General features: G+C 36.6%; 1 protein-coding gene across 1 annotated transcript in view; it reads right to left on the bottom strand.

The window, feature by feature from the left end:
* The window catches only part of FBXW4 (F-box and WD repeat domain containing 4), a 96,416-nt gene that overhangs the window by 28,007 nt on the left and 45,998 nt on the right, over positions 1–22,411 (bottom strand). Inside the window, exon 6 of the mRNA XM_007425943.3 lies at positions 2,887–2,952. Within this exon, the coding sequence (XP_007426005.1) occupies positions 2,887–2,952 (66 nt within the window). The remainder of the gene's footprint in view (positions 1–2,886; positions 2,953–22,411) is intronic.

The following is a 22,411-nucleotide window of genomic DNA, read 5'->3' as shown; positions in this document are numbered from 1 at the left end:
ATGTTTTATGGTCTGAATGTCCCAAAATGGGAATATTCCTAAACATTTGAGATTGTACAAATTGACTTTTCAATCTCAAATCTTTTCAATCTTTGTACAAATTGTACAAATTGTACAAATTGACTTTTCAATCTCAAATCTTTTCAATCTCTGTCACTATTGTACAATAAATAAAACAAGACTATGTACAAATTGACTTTTCATAGTCTTGTTTTATTTATTGTACAATAGTGACAGAGAAAGACACAGTTACAATTGTCTCATACGAGTGCATATTTTTGGAGTAGGAAGCAAAATGCCCTGAATGTTGTTTGTTTTGAATGCTTGAAGCTATTCACAGCAATAGAGATGGAGATGGAGATGGAGATAGTTTTCTCTATAATGTGAGACCAATGGTGGTCTCAAAAGAAAACAGCCACAAATAAAAATAATCCTTGTTTAGAAAAAAGTAATGTAGTAACAAATAAAAAAAGAAAAACACAAAAAGGAATGGTATAGAGAGCTAGAGACACACTTATTTGATCCTTTTTCTCTGTAACTGCCCAGTATTCACCAATAACCGTTCTTCATGTAAGGGTGCCCCAACAACTATAGATTATATCTAAATTATGCAATGTCTGCTCCTCCCCATTTGTGAGGCCCAAGAAGGGCTGCCCAGTGGCACACTACATTCCATTACAACAAGTGAAAAGGAAGGAATCCATGAATCTGCACCCACTGTAAGAAGAATCTCTTTGGTTAGAGAGTCCCAGGCTTTAGCTTTGCCTGTCAGTCAGGCTTTTGCCTTATTGAAAGATCAAACTCCATCCTGCCTGTTCATTACCTTAATCCTATTTTCTACATAGCTTTATTATCTGTGGAAGCTTCCTTGGGAAAGGCAGAAAAGGTGACATAGCCACTCCCTATTTGCTCCTAACAGTTGTTGTTCTATGTGCAGTAACCCAGAAAAAGTTCATGGGCAAGGAGACTGGATATATGAAGTAAGCTGAACATCATCTTCTCTTAGTCTAAATGCAGTATTTAAACTAAGCCTTCTTAATGCAAAGAAACCATGTTATTACTCTATAGCATGGCATTATAATAAACTAATTTCACAGGTACACTGTTCTGCAAAAAGGTTTCTGTGTACATAACAGTTCTTCAATGAATTGTTACACTCAACATCTCTCTCAGGAAATGGAGAAATCTTAAAGCATGTCATGTATTTATTTCTTATATTTAAATGGTAAAAAAACCACAATAACTTACGAAATATGACAGCAATAACCAAATATAGGGGCATATGCTACCTCTTGATATATGTAGATTCAATAGTGCCAATTGAGAAAAAGTTGGATTATTAGCTACCGAAATTATACTAACAGTTTAATAATTTGACAGGAAAGAAAGAAAAGGAAGACAAGCCAACTGTTAGATACTACAGCAGAATAGACAAAAGACATGCACACACACACACTGCCAATGACTAGGGAAATGAGACACAAGGGATGGAAAAGGTTACTATTATATATTATCTCTAGTATTAAAGTCAGTATGCCTTTCAGTACCATTAGCTGGGGAATTCTGAGCAAAAGGATGCTGTTTCAATCACATCTTGCATGTGGGCAGAGTGCTGAACTAAGTAAGTTTTTAGCATAATGTACAGCAATACAAATTGCTTTTTTCAGAAAAATCAAAGCAAGAAAAATCAAAATTGGACATGTTTACAGAGGTGCACACTAACATATTACCAGAGATTGGAGAGAAAAAAATCAAATCTCTTCAAAACTATATACTGTAGAATCTGTATACAAGAAAACATTATGTATATTCTCTCACAGAGAAACCAACTATTATCAATTGTGCCAATATATCAGCTAGGAAATAATTTCTCACCTGGGAGATTCCCTTCTGATGGCATCACTGGGCAGCATGCTTATTTCAATTCATCTCAGCTGGTCTCATCTTTTATTCTGCACAAGGGGCAATAGGGATGTGTGTATGAGGACTAAGGGTGAGTATGTGTTAAGAGAAATTGGTCCAATTAACTTTCTTGCCTCATCTTTAGAGGCATACATGGCCCTTGCGGCATTTCTCACTAGCTGGAACACTATCCTGATAGGGTGTGCCTGACCACAGCTGTCCGTACACTGATAAAATTTAAACTATTGTAATGCACAAAGGGGCTACCTTTGAATAAGATTGAAAAACTACAGGTAGTACCCCAATAGAACAAAATTCACAAATGTTTTAATTCACTTGGAATAGGCATACAGTGCATCATCATACTACATTAAACAGCTACCTTGTCTTCTGATCTGTTTCCCAACATATTCAAAGTACTGTTTTCAACCAAAAGCTCAGAAATCAGACTACTGCTATAGACCAGTCTGGACATTAAGATCAGTGCCTGAAGACCTGTAATTAGAGACAGGGCCTTTTTATCTATGGCTCCCAGTTGTGGAATTCTCTTCTCACAAAAGTTTACCTTAAACCATAATTCTTTCATTTATAAAAGTCTTTTGATCCACCTAAGAGTTCAGCTTTTAATTTGCTTTAATTAAGATTATATTGGAATGTGATAACATTAGATTTCTATTTAAGGTTATAGAATCAAAGGAGAAGTATTTAGCGGCAGCAGCAAAAACAGATCCAGAATTAGCTTGATTTCACTCTAGCATGAAAGAAAATATCAAATAAGGTTAAAAGTCCTTCCTTGCCATCAGAACAAACAGGAAATCAGTTTAAGTTACCAAAATGCATATGGAATAATCGAGCAATGAGAGAATATCCCTAATTCAAGATTTAGAACCAAATTCAATGGTTAAATAATAATTCAAAGTCATTTAGAAGAACTAAATGAATTCATTAGTTCCTATTCACGCCAAAAGCTTAGGAGATTCTTACCTCTCTAAGTCCCAAATTCTCAAAGGTGAATTATGTCCACAGCATGCTGTTCCAGTCACAAATGAACTGTCAAAGAAGAAAACAAGTAATATTAGATTTGTATCACTATTAAATGTCTGTGCTATAAGTAAATGAATATACAGAAGACTTTTGTGAAATGCAGTGCATAGAGCTTCCATGCCCTGACAATCCAACAGACAAAAGAATAGTACAAATCTCAAGCAGTCCATGTCAAGTCATTGAAGTAGGACAACCATCTGCAATTTGCATAATCCTCCATGCTAGTTGAGTTTATTGGATTAAAGTCCAATATCACTGGAGGGCACCACATTGGGGAGACCTGGAGTAGGAAATATGGGAAATTGTTCTTTTAATACCAGTTCTGGTACATAGAACAATAAAATTATAAAACAGTAATATAGGCAAAATGCCATAATAATCATATGACTTCCATTCCCTAAAACAGGGGACGCATTTTTCAACAAACGATTTAAAGATTATTCACTGGGTAGCCAAACACATACTTGAATCATCCTTATGTCTGTAACATTGCCGGTACTGGTTCATATTGCTTAGTTACGAAGAGTTACATAGAAATACAGCTAAAGCTTGGACTGGAACGATCAAATGCAATGTTGCACTTTGTTTAAGCTCTCTAAATTTAATCCATTAGTACAACTGATCTTTTTCTTTTCCAGTTTAAAAAACTTTATTCAAGAATAATACAACATATACAGATATACAAATATATATATATATATAAATATAATCATTTCTGTCTTTTAAGTATATTAACTGTGCTTCTATTATTATTATTATTATTATTTTAGTCCATTATTTTAAAACAAAGGTATATTTTCAAAAAAGGTATTATTTATGAATGAACAGATATTACTGAGATTGTGCAATTATTACTCAATATAACATTAGTAAAGGTTTCAAGTACAATATATTGTAATTTTTATTATATAAAAAAGTATAAATTTTTGAGTTTAATCCCAAAATCTCCACAATATTATTGTTTATAAATGTTAAAAAAGAAGAAAAAGGGGAAAAGAAAAAAACCCCTAAAAATAATATAAGTAATTATTTAATTTCTGACTTCCCCCTTCTTTGTACTCCAACCAGTTTGCAGTACCTGTTGGCATAAGGTTTAGAAACCATACTCTAAATATTTGTGGTTTACCTTGCTGTATAATATGTAATATATATGGAAGCCATTCTTGCTTAAATTTAGTTAAACTTCTGTGATATATACATATACACACACACACACACACACACACACACACACACTGTTAGTTTTGCCATTGCTGTATATTCTCCAAGTTTAAGCTCCCGGCCTGATATTGTTGGTACTATGTCTTTTTTCCAGCACTGTGCAAAGTTTATTCTTGCAGCCATAAGCATGTATCTTAATAAATTATGGTATGTTTTACTGATGTGTTCTGGAATTATGCCTAATTAAAAACAATGTGGCTTCATTTCAAATTTGGTCCCTAAAATTCTCTGAATAGTGCTGTGAATATCTTTCCAATACTTTTGGGATTTTTTTTACATGTCCACCACATATGGTAGAATGTTCCTTCTCTTTCATGGCATTTCCAACCTTTATTGCTGTTGTCTATTTTGGCTATTATTGCAGAGTTGTATACTGTCAGTAAAACATTTTATACCAGTTCTCTCTCAAACCATAGCTGGGAGGGAATTTCATAGATTTGTTCTTTACAATTGATCTTTACATACAGTAGAAGCCTTTCTCTCTAAAATAAAAAGTGACTACTTTGTATAGCAGCTTATGGATCAGAACTGGCCATCCATTTTACTGGCTTCATAATGTATACACAGGAAAGAAATCAAAAACTATATTCACAACTCTTTATGAAAGAAGTGTGGCTTGTTCTATCTATCTAAGATATAAATTCGAATAGTCATAAAACATTTATTGTCACTGTAGAAATTCTGCTAAAACATAATCAGTTCATATATTAAACCAGCCATCCCTAACCAGTTGTTCTTAGATGTACTGGACTACAATTCCCATATTCCTGGAGAGCAAGCTAAGTGAGCATATTTCTAACACATCTGGAGGATATAAGCATATTAATCTTTTGCGTTTTGTTTTTTGTTTGGTTAAATTAAGGCCATAACTCAAAGAATTATTATATGAGTTCAAGAGGAATCTTTTATGTTATCTATGTTGAGAATGCCAAGAACCAGAGCTAAGAGACTGCTTTTTATTCATCAGCTAGCAGCATATTCTTTTCACCAAAAGATCCAAACACAAGAATTCATTCCACACCTCATGGGCTATCCAAGATAAGTCTTTAGAACATCTGCAAGCTCTTAAATATAGGGCGGCACATCAATTGATCCCCCAAGTCAGCAAGCAGTCTTGTACTCAATGGAGCCCAGAACTAACAAAAAAAGATTGCTGAATTTTGCCTCTTTTTGTCTCTTTAGCATAAGCCATTAATAAATGGTAAAGCCAATTACCGTGGTTAGAAACATAATAGCAGCTTGGAAATCACTGAAGTGGGCAATTCAGTTTTTAAGATTTCTGTCTTGCTTTCTCTCCCTCTCTCCCTTGCTCAACGCAGACCCACAGGTCTTTCACAAGAAGGTATGCAACATCCTTGCACAGGTCTAAATTAGCATCAAGGTATGTCAATAGGACTGAAGAGAGGGGTGGAGACCATCAGCACTAATCCCTGCTACTCTGCTTGTATAGCCTGTTGTGATTGGGATTAGAAATTTCTTGGTGGGTTGGCTTCCAAATTGCACCACATCCTGCAAACTACACAGACTCTGACCCACAAATTCACCCCATTCTAGAAGAATCTGAAAGTTCTCATAATTCAAATATTTCTAATATTGAGGGCAAGGATAAAGACCTACACTGCATTTTACTTTTGTTGTTATTGTTCCAAAGCACAAAGAAGTGATTTTTTAAATGTCTGAATTGCAATTACAAGGAAGAAAAATCATTTGCTCCTCTAACATTACATCCTTTGTTTTGTTGTGAAGAAGTAGAAAACATCCTGGGGTAAAGAACTTTCAGAATAATAGAGCAATAGAATTACATGCTCAGAACATATTTAGATCCGCATATTCTTTTTACAATTGCTGCATCCTAGTTTTCTCCAAATAAATTTGTTACAAATACTCCAGACACTTTTCCTCATGCAAAGAATGGCATGTCTACAATCACTTCACCTATTCCTTCCTAAAGCATTGATAATGCAGATGCCAATATCAAGTCAGATTTTTCCCCGTTCATCTCTTGCAAACTGATTTTGGGAAAATATAGATATCTCAAATATTTTCATATTTTGCTCAATCCTGGGTTGAATGTTAATATTCTACATTAGAAATGTCCCTCAATCTTCATTTATTATTTTTGAGGTCATTATGAACACCCTATCCTATACAAATTCTTTCCAGGCACAATAATACTCTACATTTAAAATGTCCTTCAATCTGCATCTATTATTTCATTAGACAAAGTTTCCCCCAACCAACCAGGGGATTTGGTTGGGGAAAAGTAATTTCTACTTCCTACAGAAAGTAGACAGAAGATTCTGAGAGGACTTATAACACTTACATAGCAACTCTTCCCATTCCACAGCTTCCCCTTAAGGATGGGTAGGGGAATATGCAGAGGGGAATTATCTCCCCCTAAGAACAAACACCTCAGAGGGAGGAACTTCAATCAATGTTGCATTTTCTTCATTTATCTCCCCTTTTTAAAAGCTTCTCCCACAGCTTTGGGCATAGGGTGCTGCATCCCTCTGTCGGTAGTAACCCTATCACTTGCCTTCTTCCCCAAACCAGGATCCCTCCACCTCAGATCCAAGAATCAGTAGATTCAAATCCAGTCAGGTCATTTGTGCTTGTGCAGCTATTGCAAATGGACCTGTTGGAATAGGTTGGGAACATGAACATCATCATCTGATTCCTACAATCTCTCTGTTTAAATAACCTTTTCAATTAATTACATATTTCACTCTGCCTCTCTTCACTAGGAATCCAAAATATAATCCGTACCTCAAATTCTTCCTCTCCCATCATCAAGACAGGTGTGGTGGCAGAGGTGCATATGGGGCAAGAACCTTTACGACCCCAAAAGGAACATTTTAAAATCAGATTACTTTCATTAGCTGAAACTGCAGGTGGAAAATGACAAATTTTATTAGTATTTTTATGGGGAATAGTCCAATAACCTTGTCATCTAGCTTTTTAGGTAGTCCTCTAGAGGAAAAGTATCTGGTAGAAAGCCATATGCAGTTTCCAAAAGCAATGTGGTACGGCTTCTTGACAATTTTGGTTAGCAGTTTATTTGTAGGAAGCTTTGACAAGATCTAGTGCTGCTTGGAGTTTCTATGGAAAACCCAAGGCTTTCAAAACAGGAGATGGTGGGAAGGCATTAAGCAACAGGTGTGGATGGTAATTATATGAGATCTGAGACAGTGACATGTGAGTAGAAGAATGAACTGAGGTATTATTATAGGTAAACTCAGCCATAGGCAAAAGACTGGGCCAGCTGTCTTGCTTATATAGCAACAATGGTACTGCTCCAAAGTGGCATTTGTCCTCAGTTTTCCAATGGATTTGGGTGATCAGCAAAGGAAAAATGGAGCTTAAGGGCTGAAAAGGGCCTTCCAAAAAACACAGTGTGAATTGAGTGACTCTGTTAGAAATCAGATTATTGAGCAGTACTAGGTAATATGGAAAATAAACTAGCCATCTCAGAAGTGGGGGTGAGCCTCAAAAGGGGAAGTATTCAGGCCTTCATGATAGAGAATCTTATGTTTTATAACTTAGGAACATAGATATGAAAGGTGAAATGAGAAAAGAATTGTGCCCACCCCGCTTGGCATTGTCTAAGCTTGTGCAAAGTTTGTAGATTTTCCCATTTTTTGTGGTCAGTTCAGACTTTGATGGGATGTGATCATAAAATGACAACACAAATAGGCAAATCCCAGAAAAGTTTGCAAGTTGAGACTCCAAGAGAGGGTGCCATGATTGAATGGATTCCACTTTGTCAGGATCCATCTAGATGCCATTGAAAGAGAATAGCCCAAATAATCCAAAGCAGGTAGATTAAAGGCATATTTTTCCATTTTAACATATAAACTGTGTTGACAGTCTAGTTGTAATACAGTTCAAATGTGTTTAGTGTAGGAGTTAGATCTTCAGAATAAATTATCCAAATAAACTACCAAATACCTGTTCAAAATACTTTGAAAGATGTGGTTCATAAATCTCAAGAAGATTAAAGGAGTTGAAGCAAGTCCAAATGGTATCATTCTGTATTCAAACTTCTCATAATGGGTGTCAAATGCAGTTAAATATTTGTGCTCCTCTTTCATATAAATCAGGCTTTTCTGAGTAACCATTCTTAAGAGTTCAGAGAAGAGAGGAAGGGGATAGTGATCCCTAATTATTACAAAGTTTGGAAACTCTTGTGAGAGAGTAAAGAACTATCTCTTTTTTAACAAAATGATAGGGTACTTGCTGGCAAATAGGGGCAAATAAATTCCTTCCACAAAATGTTAACAAGAAATTATTTTAGAAAGGCTAATTCAGTATCAGATAAGGAATAAGGCTTATAGCACAGTCACAGAATCTGTGGGATCTATGCCTCCCTCCCCAAAATATCAGCATAAGTAGAGTATTTGGCAGGTAAGACAGAAAAACCTCCTACTGAGGGGAGGAGGATTCAACCTTGCAAGCAGTGAAGTTTGCATGTCTAAGATCAATTATAATATTATCTCAGTCCCACTGAATACATGGGTTGTGAAGCTAAAACCATTCTATTCCCACTGCTGAAGGAAAATGCAAAGGGAGAACCAAATAGAGTTGCAGGGATTCTTGATGGTTACAGATGGTTGAGAAGAGGTTTTGTGCATTCAGAAATTTGATACAGAGTAAAAGTCTGCCATCTATGATTTTTACCTTCACTGGGGGTTTTACCCGCTGAGTGGACAAGGTATATTGTGTATGATGGAACAGTGTATAAAACTGTCCGTAGTACCAGAATCTATTAGAGCATAGTAGTATATTGCAGAACCAGCCTGAGGGTAAATAATTTAAAGTATTAAATATCTGTGCTTAGCACTGCATGACTTGGACCTGCTTAACTTTCAGACATACATACTTCCAAGACCCTTGAAGAAGAGATTGACTATGGAGCTATGCAGCACTTAGGGCATCTGCTTGCAAAATGTCACCCTTCTCCATAAGTACAGCACTTCACCACCACATAAGACAGGTGAGTCTTAGCAGGGCATTTTTTTACAAAATGATCAGATCCTCCACAGTGTCAACACAGACTATGTACATAGTGCAGCTGCTTTTCTTTAACCTGTGCTGGTTCCCAAATGGATGGGTTCAATATCCAAACCCTTTAAAGTGGGGAGGGAGAAAGAGAGAATTAAAGAGAATATTGGCATATCTGCTGCAATTTTTCAAGCCTTCCATCTGTACTCAAGCAGATTTGGATTAATGCTTCCAAAATCTCTGGAGTATTGTGTAGAATGAGCTTATCTCATATTTCATCTTTACACTGGCCAATGTATTCCAGCTCACATTCTGAGCTAACAATGGAAAACCACCCACATACATGTACACTGAACATTTACTTTGCTCTAAGTTCTGGCTTTTGCAGCTGGCTGTCACTGATCTTGGAGATTGTTAAAGGCAGCTTTCAACCTTGGTATGAAGTTTGTTAATTGTCAATAGGCTGTTCTGTTATAGAAGAGGAATCATTCATTTTATAGCTCCTCCAGTCAAAAGGCCAATTATAAATCCTACATGGGAACAATTTATGGAAAATTCTCCCAGCCTTCACAAGATCTATAATTCACATTGAAGGAGGAAAGTCATAAATATCCCATGATCACCATCACATCTATCAGGCAAGAAGACAGGGGACTGTCACTGAAGAATGGTGGCTGTTGTTGCTGCTGTCACCATCACAGTTGTTATGATGCTTGAGTCAGGGGGTGGGGAGTAGGGCAGAAATACAAGACCATTAGGCAAAAGTATATTCCAGTATATTCATAGTCTGGTTCAACTGGTCCATCTTGACTACTACAAGGTTCCGATGCAGCAAAATTTGGTTCTGATACTAGAGCAAAATGTTAGTGACCAGCACTATAATCAAAAGCATTGCAGGAGGATCAGCATGCATGTAAGAAAATCAAAGTAATTTCTCCTCATGTAAAAGTGGGAGTAGGTGTTGCTGGTTTTGCTGTCAGACTTCACTTAGACCAATACTGGAACTAAAAGGCTTGCAGGTAGAGGTAAGTAAATAGTTTTATTATAGAGTCTTAAAAAGCCAATAGAATAAAGTAAACCTTTAGTCAAGTGAAGCTGAATCATTGCGTGTGTGCACACACACACACACACATTCCAAGATTCACATTTCAAATATCTTCCTCTTTCTTGCCCATGTGTCAAAATGAGCTAAAAGGCCATTTCGCATGGGAGGAGCAACTGATACCAGTGCATTGTTACTGTAACAGATCAGTAAAAAAACTCAACATGGGAGCGTCCATGTTGTAACAGGTCAACCAAAAAAACCAACATGGGAGCATCCATGTTATCAACAAGAGTTAAGCTGAACTTGAAAGAATCTTTACTTCCAAGCATCACCTGTTTGAAAACTAGGGCTTATTGTGCTGTCCTATTTGATGCTATGGATGCTAGGAAACATGATAGTATAAAAATACAGCATAAATAAATAAACATTTGTTTATTTATTCTAAAGATAGGCAATCTTAAATGCCCAGATATTTTTAATTGCAACTCTGACCATGCTACTGGGGTATGTGGCAGTAGTAGTCCAAAGCACGGAGGGTATCAGGTTGTCTATCTGTGTGCTATTTTATAGCTTACATGAACCCCCTTTTCCTTGCATGCAGGAAAAAGAAAACTGCCCAGGAAGGATATGGAACCCAATGAAACCAGACACTAAAGATGCAACCACAATCAATTCCCACAAGAAGGAAAAATGGGAGAATCTAGAGTGCATCATGGATGCATACAGAACTTTCTAAAACAGTGGAGAAAAGAGAACATGCACAGGAAATCAAAGGTGGAGCACATAACCAAAGTAAAATACAAGGTTGTCTCCAGAAACTGCAGGAACTAGGTCAGAAAGGCTAACACTCAGAATGAGCTGAGGCTTATGGAAAATACCAAAAGAAACAAAAAGGATTCTTTGGATGTCTGAAACTAAAGGAAAGCCAAAGAGGGTATAGGTCCATTGTGAAAAGAAAATGATGAAATTAGTAATGGGTGATAGTGAGAAGGCAGAACTTCCTAACTCTTATTTGAGTCTGCCTTCTGTGAGAAGGAAAATGGAGCCCTAGCTGGTCATTGTTATACCACTGGGGGAACTGTAGTTTGGGACAGACTAGATTACAAATCTCCAGGGCCAGCTGAATTGCATCCTAGAGCAGAGTTTTTCAAACTGTTCTGCAGAACCCTAGGATTCTTGAAGGACATGATGGGGTTCTATCAAAGATTAAGGGCAAAAACAAACAAACAAAAAATCCCACTCAAATGCAGCCAATTTTCTATCAGCAGTGCCTTGCTTCTTGATCAAGGATTCCAGATTACGTTTTCAACTAATAGATTTCACAGCCTGAAAAACCTGAAAACTCCTGTCCTAGAGTACTATAGGAACTAGTTGGGGTGACTACAAAGTCACTCTCTATAAACTTTGAGAACATTTGGAGGTCTAAAAGACTGGAAGTCTTTCCTTCAAAAAAGGGGGAGAAGATTGAAAATTGAAGACTCACAATTGACTGTACCCAAGGAGTGCTCATTAATGGCTCCACTTCAGCATGAAGAGAAGTTATCAAGTAGAGTTCACTAGGCCCATGCTGTTCAATATTTTTCATCAATGACTTGGACAAGAGTGTTGAAGGGATGCTTATCAAGTCTGCAGATGACACAAAGCTAGAAGAGATAGCTAACACTTTAGATTAAAGATCCAAGATTCAAAAAGATCCAGACCGCCTTTAGCAGTGGGCTGAAATGAATAAAATGAATTTAATAAGAAGAAATGTAAACTTCTGCATCTAGGTCAAAAGAACAAAAAATGAAAGGCACAAGTATAAGATAAGGGAGATCTGGCTTGCTACAGAAGATATAACTAAGGGGAGATATGATACTAGTCTTCAAACATTTGAAGAGTTGTCACATACAAGAGGGAGTGGATTTTTTCTCTATTATCCCAGAGGGCAGGACCAGAACCAATGGGTTAAAGCTACAAGGAAATATGCTCAGGCTAGATAACAGAAGGCATTTCCTGACTATATAAACGGCCTGCTAGTAGAACAAGTGGCTGCTACATTAAGTGGTGAGTTCTCTTTTCTGGAGCCTAGAAACAGAGCCTGGGTGTAGAGAAGGTCTAGTAGATCCTGACTGAGCAGGCAGTTGGAGTAGATAAACTCTAAGGTTCTCATTATTTCTTTTTTTAAAATCTTCAGTTTTTGTCTCATTATATTTTGTAAGTCAATAATTTTCTCTGAGACCTTTATTGCTTTTTATATCCTGGACTACATTATCTGGATTATACATGCAGGTTTCAATCAAAGTCCTCTCCCTCATCTTCACACCTTTTAAATTAGTTCTAACTGTCCCATTCTGGAAACTACTGTATATGAAGAATAAATAAAGCAAGAAAGAAGCAATTTCTTAGCAACAGATCTGCAACTGTTAGGGTATATGACAAACTAGGTTAACAACATCTTGTTTGGACAAAGAGTTTGGATATGGGGAAAGAATGAACCAAAGTGTCAAAAAGAAACAGAAGGACAGAACACACTGACAAGAGACCAAGGAAAAGGATACTTTGAGCCTCTTCCAACCACAGGACTGTGTTATCCACACAGATGTAAACTTATGCAGCCTCTGAGTCTACACCAACACGTTAGTGTGAGAGCAACCACCAAAGCTGTCAGATCCTTCACCAACGTGCCCATCAATTGCATTCAGCTTTCCCCAACACACATTGGCATTTTAATTACTGTTGGGTAAACTAATTTGTCCAAATGAAGGCAACTGAGTCTCATAGAATATGCAGGTTCCCTGACCTCTGACAGGCAATGACACAAGATACAAAAGGAGGCAAAGGAAAGCTTTTTTTTTTAAATCAGAGCCTTATTACTCTCTATTACTCCAATTAGTCAAGCTTCAGTACTCTGAATGGGGGGGTGGGGTGGAATTGCAATTAAATCAATTTTTGATGGTCTGGAAGTGGGTTACCAAACCGCCTGGCCTGTGAAATACTGATATTATAGCAACAAAGGTTAAAGTCTTTGTCAGCACCTGTGGTCCCCCTGTCTTTCCTGTATCTTCCTCCTCGCTGCTTCTGTGTCCCTGCTAAAGTGAGTCATTAGAACATGTCATGTCTTATTGTAGTTGCCATCAACCTGCTAACCTAATCAGTTGACATCATTATGGAAAGTAACTCGTACAGTTATATTTAGTGCTAAGGTCACACAAACTTACAGCACCCCCTCTCTGGAAAGTGATGGAAGGAGGGCCTAACATTAGAAACATGGTCAAGAGTAGGAAGGAAGTAGGCATTGCACAGCAAATGGTCTCAAGCTGTGTCTACACTAAGAAGCATTTCCACATGTGTGCATATTCTCACGAGATTGCTGGACAGTGAGAAAATGTTCTTCTCTCCAGAGAAACCTCACACAAACAGAGCAAATAAACAATCAGCAGTTTAGTGTTAATAGAACAATATCTAGTTTTCATATACTACTGAAGGAGCATGAATGAAAGAGGAAGAGGAAACAACAATGGCGGCTACTACAACAAGAATGCTTGAGAGACACTGTGAAAGATCAGAATGCAACAGAATAGAAAAACATTTGCATTGTTGTACTGCTATTGTGTTTGGTTTTCCATGTATTTAGTCTCAGAACTATTATGGCCTATTTATATAGAATTTTTTTTTTTAATTTTCAACTTTTGAAAGTTGAGTTCTGTGCTATTAATCTTTTATCTACTTTGTTGATAGGCTGTATACATAAATTGCTATGTCTGTGAGGGTTCAAAATCCTACAGTTTGAAATGTTGTATTATGCTGGTCTTAGACTGAAATAAATTTGTTTCAAAAACAAAAATATATTTAGCTAAAGGAGAGTTAGACAAGGATGTGTATAAGCCCAATTTTATTTAATTATTAAATACATTCTCTGGTGCCTCATTTAAGTGATCTTGCTTTTCACCCTACCAAGCTAGTCCACAGGGACATCAGTGTTCTATTAAACACCAATGATGCAGTAGTTTTGCCTCTGATCTTTGTCAGTTAAAAGAGTGTTAAGATCACTCTTTTCTTATTGCAATAAGGAGGAATTAATAATAAATTTTGCTAGGACCAAGATCCTTGTACCTCAATACCCAAAACCCTGAATCTGGCAGTTAGGTGGACATACCATCAACCAGGTCAATATCTTTAAACAGTAATTTTTCAAGCCTCTAGCAACCAAAACACTCACCTGGATTCTGTAGCTCAAAATGCACAGAAATCAGCTTCAGCAATTTAAACTTATTATTTTGTCCAAGGCACAGTTTATATCTGCTGCAATCAAGTTATCTGAAGCTACAGACTAACATAGCTGCTATATGGAGCTCAATTAGGACTGTACAACAACATGCTGTCCTAGAGAGAGTCCAAACCAAATTTTTAAGAAATGTCTTCCAGATCCCCCACTGTGTTCCAAATTCTATGTTCTGGCAGGAACAGGAGTAAGTAAAGTTGAATCCAGCCTCAAGATAAATATTTGTACTTACTGCCTAAAGGTACTCCATAACCCATTTGAACTGGTCCATATAATTTTGGCAGACAATTTGATATCCTCATGGGAAAAAGTAACACTAAGGAAATTGAATTATTATGGGTTTCCCAGTGATGCTATCTTGTCAATGGGCCAGATCATGCTAAATTAATTTTAAAACAAAGGATTTGGGACACAGAAATATCAGTTAGAATCTGCTGTTCTCCCACAGGATATATTCATAAACAACCACATTTTAGATTCTAAACAAGCTTCTTATCTATCATATTTCAATTCCCTAACTTAGAGCTAGTTCAATGTGCTTCACAAAGCAGCACAGGAGGGGAAATACAGATCTTCCTTTTGAAGCACAGCATTGCCCCTATGGTACAGGTGCCACAGAAACTACAGTCTGTGTCCTCCTTAACTGCCATTTTTACAGGGACTTTAGGGTCTGATTACCCATCTTTTATCCAAATTTCCTAGACACGGATAAATTTTATTTATATTAATTGCCAGATGATCATAATAACTTTATTTCTCTAAATGTAGCAAAATTCTGTTACATCATGTGAAAACTCCACCCACAGATGGTCAGTAGCAGCTAATGATGTAGTTTAGGCGCTTATTTTATTATATATGGACCATGATTCTACTGACACAATTAACTTACCCACAGTCATTCAATCCATCAGACTGCCATAGACTATGCCCATAAATTTGCATATTAGTTATATTTTTTTACCATTGTTTTAGCTCTTTAGCCTTTTAAGTTACAGTACTGTCATTCCTTTATACACTATTGTATACCACACTACTGTATTATAGTTTTTATAGCTTCAATATTAATATTAAATATACTTTATCTGCAGATTTTATATTTCATGTTAGCAATTTTTATTTTAGTTATTATCTTATAGTTTTATCCAAATTAAATAAATCTATTCTGTATTCACTTTTGTCATATATGGCATGACATCATCATCTTTATAATCTTAATCTTAAAATCTTAATGACATTGGCATCACGATTTTAGCTTGTGCTAATAATTTACATTTTAGTCATTTCTTATACAGATTAGATTATTACCATAACAGGAGGACTGTAATTTTATTCTTGAATGTTATGCATGTTATGCCTGTTGATGCCCAAAATAAAGTTACCACCACCACTACTACTACCACTATTTAGCTAGTGATTACTAAACTACTGCCCCAAATAAAACATTGTCTATGTATCCAGTAGAATCAATCAGTTACAGGTGGACAGTAGCATTTTTGGAATGCTGTTATGAGTGTTCACTGATCCCTCTCTGGTGCACTCTCTCTCTCATAGACACAGAGAGTACAAGCAGGAAAAAAAAATCCCTCAGGGACACAGGTTATAGTCTACTCTGTTCCTTATCAGACAGAATTTCTATTTTCATGGCTTACTTTTTTTTTTTTTTAAGATAAAAGCATTCAAAGATATAATCCCAACCTGAATTACTTCCAGATGGATTTTTTAATGTGCACTGACAATAGTTCATTACACCATTTTTCCAGACATTCAAGCAACATTACATTTTGGTCATCAGCCCTTTTGCCATTTTTTTCTCTAAATATGGAAAAACAGTTAATTGGTAATAAATGGAAGTATGGTTTTCCAAAAGTGAGGATGCTCTGTGGTGCTTTTTTTCCAGTAGATTTTGGAAAAGGAATAAGAAATTTGATGGCTGTGGTGATATTCACTGCCCCTCTTTCTCATCTTTTAATCTCCTAAATATACTAATTAATATGAAGATGCACACAGTTTAATTATCTAAGAATTCCAGAATTTCCAAATATATGTTAGCCATTTTGAAATTTGCTGGATGCCTTGCCTCCACCTATCTGTTCATCTTGCCCACTGCAAAAAAGTTTCTTTCCCTGCCACAGAACACAGAAATACAAATATGATATTATGGAAGGAAGAGTGAGCAAAAGACAATGAACAGCTGGAGTGTTTTGAAATGTAATGTTTTTTTTCCCCCAAACTATTCTTCAAAAAGAATGTGTTTGTAGATGTATCAAACACTTGCAGGTATGCTCAAAACTACCACTGTGTTTGGGGAATGAACAAGGGGGGTATGGAGAAAAGACAGGTTCAGGTGGACAGTACAAGTATGCAGAAGTCCAAGAACATACAATTATGATTTCAACTTGGTATTCCTTTGAAATTCAGCAATTAACAGTTATAAGCTGTATAGATATTAAGTTGTAGTTCTGCAAGGAATAAGACAAAACACAGCAATGTGTGAGAGAAAATTTGTATCTGGACACAGAACCAGTTTTTATCCAGGACTGGTACTGTCTATTTTAGTTTAACAGAATCTACTATTAATTTTGTTGCTTTGGAAATAAATCTAAGAATTAAAGTAGCTGTTTGAAGAAAATTAGAAGAAATTAGGCTCTTCCTAATGTCGTGTAATGCTAATACGTGAGGAACACTGCAGAGGAGATTTGTCAGGCCTACAAAAGGAAGAGGGATGCTTAGCATTTTCCCAGCCATTGATTTTCTTCTGGAAATGCACACACCCTCATCATTTTTATTTGAATTTCTTCCTCTAGCCTAAGAGCTCAGTGGTCGATTCTGGGTAGACTTCCTCTGTCTGCCCTACAATCTCCCAGGAGACATCTTGAGCTCTCAAGCAAACACATTCCAAATGGACCCAAGTTAAACTATACACAGTGGGTGGTTCCATACCTGCTTTGCATATGGAAAACTGCTCCAAAGAGACCTCTAAATGAGACACTGAAGAACTGCTAATAGCATACAAGAACATCTATCTAGCATCCATCTAGCATACAAGATAGAACTGTTGATAGTTAAACAAAGTAAGTGAGCAAGCCTTTTAGGGTGAGAGCCACATTCAGTCTTGTGTCATGCTAAAGGCAACAAGGTTTGGTCGGAATAAGGTTGGTGAGAACAGAGCAAAAAAGGTGGGAAAATTACTATTACATTAATATTTGTTTAATATAACAAATATTTTGTAATTAATATTACAAAATATTTGTTATATTAAATAAATGAGCAAATTAAACACACACACACACCTAGAAACGGCCAGTCAAAGAATCAATTGAATCAAAAGTTGGAAAAATCTGATTAGGACATCTAGTCTAACTTGGTCAGTGTAGATGATACCTGTTCAACCTCTGCTTGTACACATCAAGTGGAAGGGAACCCACTGCATTGCTTGGTTAATGATTCTATAGTCAAACTGCTCTTATTACTAGAAAGGTTTTCTACTATTTAAAACAGAACCTGTCTTCTTCTAACATAATATCTGTCCTTTATTTTACCATGACTTTTAAAGGGACAATTTTATCTTTTGTGATTTATATCAACCTTGTGCATTTATATGTGTCTGTGTCTGTGTATGTGTGTGTATTTGTGTCTATGTGCAATATATAATGGACATGATATATATTTTCTAAATAAAAGAAGTAAATATTTCTTTAAAAACATACAGAAAAAGAAGGGTGATAAAATTGCTACTGCATTATCTACTGAAGTGAAAGAGCCAGAAAGAACCAAAATAGTGAGCTACTCCAGGGGAGACAATGCCATCTCTGCTAGTTATGAAACAGTCTATGAATTACCCAAGCAGTAAAGATGAAAGTCACATACTTTAAATGGTTTACTTCAAAAAGGAAGGAAGAGAGGGGGCGAGGGAGGGGGATCAGTTCCTGAAGCAGTATGCAAAATTCAACTGAGGTCCCTTAACGTGACTTCTGTAATATTTTTATGTTCACAAAGCTGCGAGTACGCAATTTTTTATGGGTGCCAGAGTATCCATAACCCAGAAAATGGCATCAATTTCCCCTCTCTGAATAAATTAAATTATTTTTTTAAAATTCCCATCTCTTATGCATCAGCTGTTCCTCATTTGTGATACAGAACAGCAGCTATGGTGCCAAACCATCCCTGGACATAATGTGAAGTACATATACCAAGGCCCAGTATCAACAAGTAGTTCAGAAAGAGACCAGAACAATTTCAAACTATATTATGGCCAATTAAAGCAGATCCAGATAATTTAGATGTATGTGATATTATGAAGCTACTACTTTCTCAATTTTATTGGTCAGAGATGGTATGAACTATAATTGCTCCATTCTCTCTATCAAGGGATGGTATAAACAGCCTTCTTTCAGCATCCTGTTGAACCAGGGTCCTAGTGCTTAGAAGCAATGATATCAACTCTCCAAACCATTTCTATGGATTGGCCAAGGCTCAGTAATACCACTGACAGCCGAGAGAGGAAAATCTCTAATTGCATTAAGGAAAACATTAAGATCCATTAGACATTGAATATTTTTATTTCCTATTTGCTAACAGTGAGCTTCATAAATTTCTTCTCACCTCCACAGTAAAACAGCCTCTTGAGACAAACCGAGTGTTTTAACTGTGATTTATCTGTGATCCATGAATATATAAAAACTGGTGCTTGAAAGAAGCAATCCTGATTAGTCAAGCCATTGCAAAAACAAAATAAGTATCTTTAACACAGCTGATGGAAATTCAAGCTCTTTTATTGTTTCAAAATACTACTTTTGCATATCCCTGCCTTCTAGAGTTTCAGAGAAATATAGCATTCCTATTTTCTATAAAGGAAAACGTACTGTAGTCTTAATTGTAAAGTTTGTTTGTTATTCGTTTCCTAAAATACGGGTTCAAAAACAATATGAAAGTTTCTATTTTAAAAATAGCACATTGATGGAATTGCCCAGAAAATCAAAGGATGGTATTAAATGGTCCCTGCTCAGTGCTAGACTACATAAATAAGGAAGAGCTCTGTTTATTTCCCAGTGTGCCAGTAGATGTTCTGGCCCTTTTCCTTCACTCCCCTGCAGGTTTCCAGCAGCTGAGTGAAATGTGGATTGTTCTATGTCTTCCACATACTGTGGAAAAAGAGCACCATTCCTGTTTCATTGCTTAGATGGTTCTTATGCCCACTCACACACATATCTTACAAGAGGCTGTGAATGGGATTGTCAAAATCTTCAAAGCCTGCTCAGGTGTAAAGCTCCAGTGATTCCTTTTTGTGCCTTATTTGTTCTCTCCCTCCCCTGTTCCCCACTAGGTACATTCAAGCCACTTAACAACTAGGGAAATTGGGGTATATATGTGGGAATCATTCCTCCCTCCTCCTTGAAGGCATTTTGTTTCCTCATGCAATGACAAACAAGGGCAAAGGAAAAAAAGCCACAATTTCTAAGCAGCAGCTTGCTAACCCTTCACTGGGTGAAATTATTTTCCCTTAATTGCCTGGTGGGAATCATTTATTTGGGGAATGGGGATTCTCCCTCCCCCCCTCCCTACACCAGCTACATGGAGCTATTGAAGTTCAGAGGGGCTTTCACCTGGAGACACTGGTAATTACCCCCTTTATTTTAAAGCTTCTACCTGTAGCTTCATACTTAGGACTGAACTCGCTCTGCGGGGTGGCTTTGTTCCCACTAAATACAGCCCTGAATAAACAGCCTCAGCAGCAGGAGTGCACAGCAAAGTGGTAATTTCCAGTCCAGCATAATTAGCCAAAGTTCTTTCAGCCACCATCTCTGAATAGTGCGACTTTGCCAAGGGAGAGTGCCCCATGTGGGAATAGCAGCGCCAGACATGCATGCGGTATGCAGACAAAAGCTTCTTGGGGGTTCAACATGTTGAGGGAGTGAAGAGAAATGGCACCTCTAACCAGAGAGTTCTCTATGCAAAGGCTGAAGCACAGGTACCATCACAAAAAGCAGGCTCTCCTATCTTTACATTGAGCTACAGAACTTCTCCCAAGCTCAAAAACAGAATGGAAGACAAAGTAGGGTTAGACTAGAAAATCTATTTCCCCGTGAAGATATCTTACTTACTTTGATCTCCCAAGGCAGCATTTATAGTAAAGTGCTACTAGTCCAAATAAAAATGCTTGAAAAACAGCATATTTCATTTACAAATTAAGATGAATCCATAATGTTTATATGTATTTATTTATTTGGAATTCTTCTCCTTAGAAATCTTATGTGCTAGGATATGATGACAGTTGGAAACTTAAAAAAAAATCCTCCTCAGTTTTATTCTTGAGATCTGTCCCATGAAAGAGTCAAACAAGACACCACCATAAGTCCCAGCATGTGAAAGATGTGTAAGAGCAATCTAATTCAGACACCTGCCATTATTTGTGACACATACTGGAGACAGGCATCTGGCACACTTATTTAAAGCAAAGAGACATGCAGGCAGAATGAAGGAAAGAAAGAAAATATCCTGACAGTTCCAGTTTTTATTGGACTTATTTTCAGTGCTATACCGAACAACATGTAGACAATGCTTGAAGAAAAGGCAGAAAGTAAGTGGAATGTCAAGTGTCCTTCACAGCTTTGTCTCTCTCTTTCATCATTTAAACTCGTTTTCTGCTCCCTATGCTTTCATAGCCACCTAGCCATCAGCTTGAACCTCAACTGCCTCACTGCCTTTCATTTTGCTATACAAATTTTTTGAAACCTTAATCACTGATGTAAGATATATACTTTATTATATTTGTACTTTCCATAATATAAAATGTACATATCCCTGTATAAAACTGGCTAAGTAACAAAGACAAATTCCAATTCCCATTGATAAGATCAGCTCATAAATAGTGTTCAGCTCATAATTTCTGTTCAGTTTGGAGATGCTCCTTCACTGTGAGCACTTAGCAGTCATGCAGCAGTTAAAAGCAGACAGGAAACCAAGTTAGCAAAAATTGGTGGTAGAGACCCTGCATAGCCCAATTAGGAAAATCATCCAGGTATGTAAAAGGAACAGACAATGTTACAGATTTAAAAATGATGTGTGTACTATTAAAAAAAACAACACCTCATTGTCAGTTACACAGTCTGGTAAACTTCAATTTCTTATATACATTCTCCACATGTAAAGAGAAAAAAAAGCCATTGTGTAATGTGACCTTCAATAAGGCATACATTCTTCCTATACTAAGACTGCAGAATGTAGATGCATTCTAGAATTAGAAAAGTGTGCCTATGTTGTTTTTCCAGAGCAAATAGAGGAATCATCAGAGATTAAATGGAGCCCTCAAATTAAAGTTTCTTATGTTGCCACATTTCAAACACTCAAAAGCTGCAAATATTACTTCAGCTCCAAGAGTAAATACAGTAAAGTATTCTTAGCTATCAGCTATAGCTGTTCACACAATCAGAAACATTCCTCAACACCAGGGGCATCCGCAGTGCTGGAGTTTCTATCACCCTCATTGTGCCCACCATTTTGATGCTGTTGACCATCCTCTGGGGATGCTCATGCCCCACAAATAACTGAGAAAAAAAAATACATTGTGAAAAAGCTAAATCTAAGATTCTTCCCATTTTATTTCAGTTAGCAAATTATCTAATTAAGAATATTTATTTAAATAAAAGCTGAAATTATCACCATATCAATCATAATCTTATTAAATATTTAACACACTATAATCCAGTGTTCAATAGTCCATATTTAGTCAAGTTGATATAAAGAATGATGACTTTCAAGAAGCTCTTGGATTAAACAGATTATCCTGACTTTTCCAGACCTGGATTTGACACAAAGACAGCCTTAGAAATGTAGCATGTTACTCTTGAATTTTTTGGTGGCATTTGATACAGTTGAGTGTGATATTGCTGGAGCACTCCACTGTGGTTCCACTTTTATCTCTCTATCTCTAGATT

The sequence above is a fragment of the Python bivittatus genome, unplaced genomic scaffold (assembly GCF_059951505.1).
Source record: "Python bivittatus isolate LINGU-HERP-01145 unplaced genomic scaffold, Pbiv_v1 ctg000980_np1212, whole genome shotgun sequence".
Taxonomy (NCBI): Eukaryota; Metazoa; Chordata; class Lepidosauria; order Squamata; family Pythonidae; genus Python; species Python bivittatus.
Note: the sequence above shows the minus strand (reverse complement) of the source record. Positions and strands in the feature narration are given on the sequence as shown.